This window comes from Micropterus dolomieu, linkage group LG03 (genome assembly GCF_021292245.1).
Source record: "Micropterus dolomieu isolate WLL.071019.BEF.003 ecotype Adirondacks linkage group LG03, ASM2129224v1, whole genome shotgun sequence".
Taxonomy (NCBI): Eukaryota; Metazoa; Chordata; class Actinopteri; order Centrarchiformes; family Centrarchidae; genus Micropterus; species Micropterus dolomieu.
The window spans coordinates 1,333,627-1,336,855 of record NC_060152.1 but is presented as its reverse complement, the minus strand read 5'-3'; the positions used below and the strand labels follow the sequence as shown (position 1 = coordinate 1,336,855).

General features: G+C 42.9%; 1 protein-coding gene across 1 annotated transcript in view; it reads left to right on the top strand.

The window, feature by feature from the left end:
* The window catches only part of aste1a (asteroid homolog 1a), a 13,036-nt gene extending 9,807 nt beyond the window's left edge, over positions 1-3,229 (top strand). Inside the window, exon 6 of the mRNA XM_046043676.1 lies at positions 2,625-3,229. Coding sequence (XP_045899632.1) covers positions 2,625-3,012 — 388 coding nt within the window. The 3' untranslated portion in view covers positions 3,013-3,229. The remainder of the gene's footprint in view (positions 1-2,624) is intronic.

Here is a 3,229-nt window from a genome sequence, read left to right as displayed (position 1 = left end):
TTAGATGAAAGAGAGAGAGTGGGCTAAAATAGCGGACACAGTCACCGCCACATATCAAAAAGAAAATAATCGACTGACCAGTGATACGAAGAGAAAGGCAGCTGCTGTGTCCAAAGAGCAGAGGAACCCGGTGGTGGCTCCTCCTGTGCTCCCTAACTGACCCCGGCAGAAACCCGTACTCATCTGGGCAAAGTTAATAATGACGGTAACAATAATAATAAAGGCTGCGGGCTAAGGTCATCATGTTTTCATGTATTTCTAGTCTTTAACAGTCTCCTCCTACCAAAGACTTGCATTAGGATCCTTTTGTTACACCAAGCCTTTACATTATTTTATATAATGACATTATCCGGCGTTACGTCGCCTACAGCCTTCTGCTAACGAGTGTTTGGTCATCAAACACGTGGGTAGAATCAGTTAATAACCATGTGGATTAAAGAGTTAGCAAACACTACCTGGTGGAAAAGTAAAGTTAGGACAGCTTAACAGTTCTTCTAAAGTTAGGATGCTTCTGTAATACACTTTTCTTATCTAAAGTTAGGAAAGGAACATTGACTTAGGAACTGAGTAAACATTGCACTGACCACATTTAATGACTGAATTCAACAACACTGTACAGCAGAATATATTAATACTGAGCCGGGTTCAGTTATTTATAGTAACAGGTCTTCTCCGCGGGTCCCCTTAGATGGTAGTCGCCATGTTTCTACAGTAGCCCAAACGGACAAACTGCTCTTCAAAGCGCGTTTCGTCACTATGTTGAATACATACGAAGTAGTATTAGTAGTAGTCCTAGTAGTCATCTGGTCACACGTATTATTTTGCACCGTAGCTTCTCCTGCGCACGCCTGCAAAGGGAGGAGTGAGTGGCAGTGACCCTCACCACTAGATGCCACCAAAACCTGCACACTGAACCTTTGACAAATACAACCAAATACTTAATTAAAAGGGGCTACATGTAGTTTTTCAATGAAATTACTTATTAATAAATAAATCACTTCCACTATTACTTGGGCTCTAGCCTCACTTAGAAATCAAGCACAAGCCTGTTTTCTCTGTTGCTTGTCACTATTCTGCTTCTTATGTGAAGGATTTGGGTGGGGATGTAGCCTTGGGCACGCCCCCAAGCCTCCTGCAGTGGTGCCAGATTGGGCGGTTCCCGGTCTTGATTTTGATTGTGCAGGTCAAAATTAGTTTAGACAAAATTTGGGCTGGTTTGGGAACAGTTAGGCATTTTTTAACTGTAGTATTATATAGGTAATTTGAAACAAAACCTAAGAGTGCATGTACTCCATCCAATCAATCATCATTATCTTACTACTGCAAAATACACCAACTATTTCAGCCTTTCCATCAACAACTCCACCCTGTCTCCATCCCCACACATCCGCAACCTACACTTTCGAACACCACATCAATCATGTCACCAGGACTGCCTTATTTCACCTCAAAAACATTGCCCATCACTCACCTTCTCTGCTGCCAAAACCCTGATCCAAGCCTTCATTACGTCCAGAATTGACTACTGCAATAGCATCCTTTATGGTTCACCTCAAATAATGTTATATTACACCTGCTGCTGTTTGTTATTTATATGGTCACCCCTTTGCTCTTATGTATTTCTGCACCACATGTTTTTGCTATTTGTTATCCGTTTTTAAATGTACCTAACTTGTGGTTTTACTGTAAAGTGTGTTTGAGCTATAGAAATGAAATGTATTATTATTATTACTAGACGCCCACTTCAAAGTCACGTTGCTCACGGTACTAGACAGCTCCGCAGACAGTACATAGTTCCACAAGGTTGCGTTCAGATGTTTAACGGTTTTCTTCATAAATGACGCCATCAAAGCCTTGCGGGGAAATTACAATACCCTCCACACACTCGTGTGCAGCTGACAGCCTGGTTTGCTTCTTAATCTAAAAACTGCCACACTTGTCTGTCTGGAGTAAAGTTTTGGAAAATCTTCTTGACTGACAGATCGCGTTCCTTCACCGTTTTGTCACTATGGTTACACACACACACCGTTGGCGCTGCGCTCAAAATTATCTGTCAGTTATGCAGGTACCCAAAACCCCCCATGAATGAAGTTAAAACATTTTTTATGGCATTGGATGAAATAAAATCAACTTGCTCAAATACATGAGCCGCCTTTCAAACGAGTGTGTGGAGGATATGGTCATTTCATCGGAAGGTTTTGATGGTGTTATTTATTTATAAGAAGGGCAACACTCCACTCCACAGTCTAGCAGGTGGCGGTAATGCACCTAAAACGGTTTCTTTATGTAAACATCGGCTGACTGTTTGCATTTCTTCTATATAAAGTATGTAAATGTAACGTAACATAGGTAAGGAAACGTGGAAGGTAAATAACTGACATAAACACTCATAACATATTTTGGGCAGTTTTTGGGCTGGTATCCATCAGCTGGATCTGGCCACACTGGCCAACAACGCCGGGGCTAAAGACAAGAAGTCAATGACTACGACAACTACAGTTACTTGTTTAGATCCTCCTAAATATTACACACTGGACTTTTAAACGGACTCCCAGGTGACTGTAAGACCGTCACTCATACAGGTGACATCTCCCTGACTGTTAAATCTCCATCTTGTTGTTCAGGTTATATGAGGGGACGCTGATCCACCAGATGGTCCACAGGATGAGGACTGGAGGTAAACTGAGGCTGAAGAGCGATCCCTCCAGTGTGAAACTGTATCAGTCCATGTTGGCAGTCGTCCACCAGTTTCATCCTAAGGTAGCGTCAACGCCACAGCGGCAGCCTCTGGACGACCTGACCACCAACCTGCAGCAGCTGTTCCTCCTGTACGAGTATGACGACGAGACCCCGACTGAAATCAGCAGCGTGGCCGAAGTTCAATTGGATCTACATCTGGATGACTTGTTGTCAGTAAAAACTCGTTACAGAGTGAAGGAGAGAAACAACCGGTGCAAAAACCCAGAACTGGCCCGCAAAGCAGAGTGCAGGGGCCAGGACCTCCTCGGATAGCTGTCCAGCTCCAAGTCCACTTTATGGACCAGAAGCAAACTGGTGCTGCTGTTTTTGCCATAATGTGTTGTTTTGTATTCTGTCATCTTACCAGTTTTAGCGTAACCTGTTAAAAGGGGCTTTCATTCATTTTTGGCTAAATGTAAATGTAAATGTTCCGTACTTGTATAGCGCCTTTCTAGTCTTTTCGACCACTCAAAGCGCTTTTACAGTACAT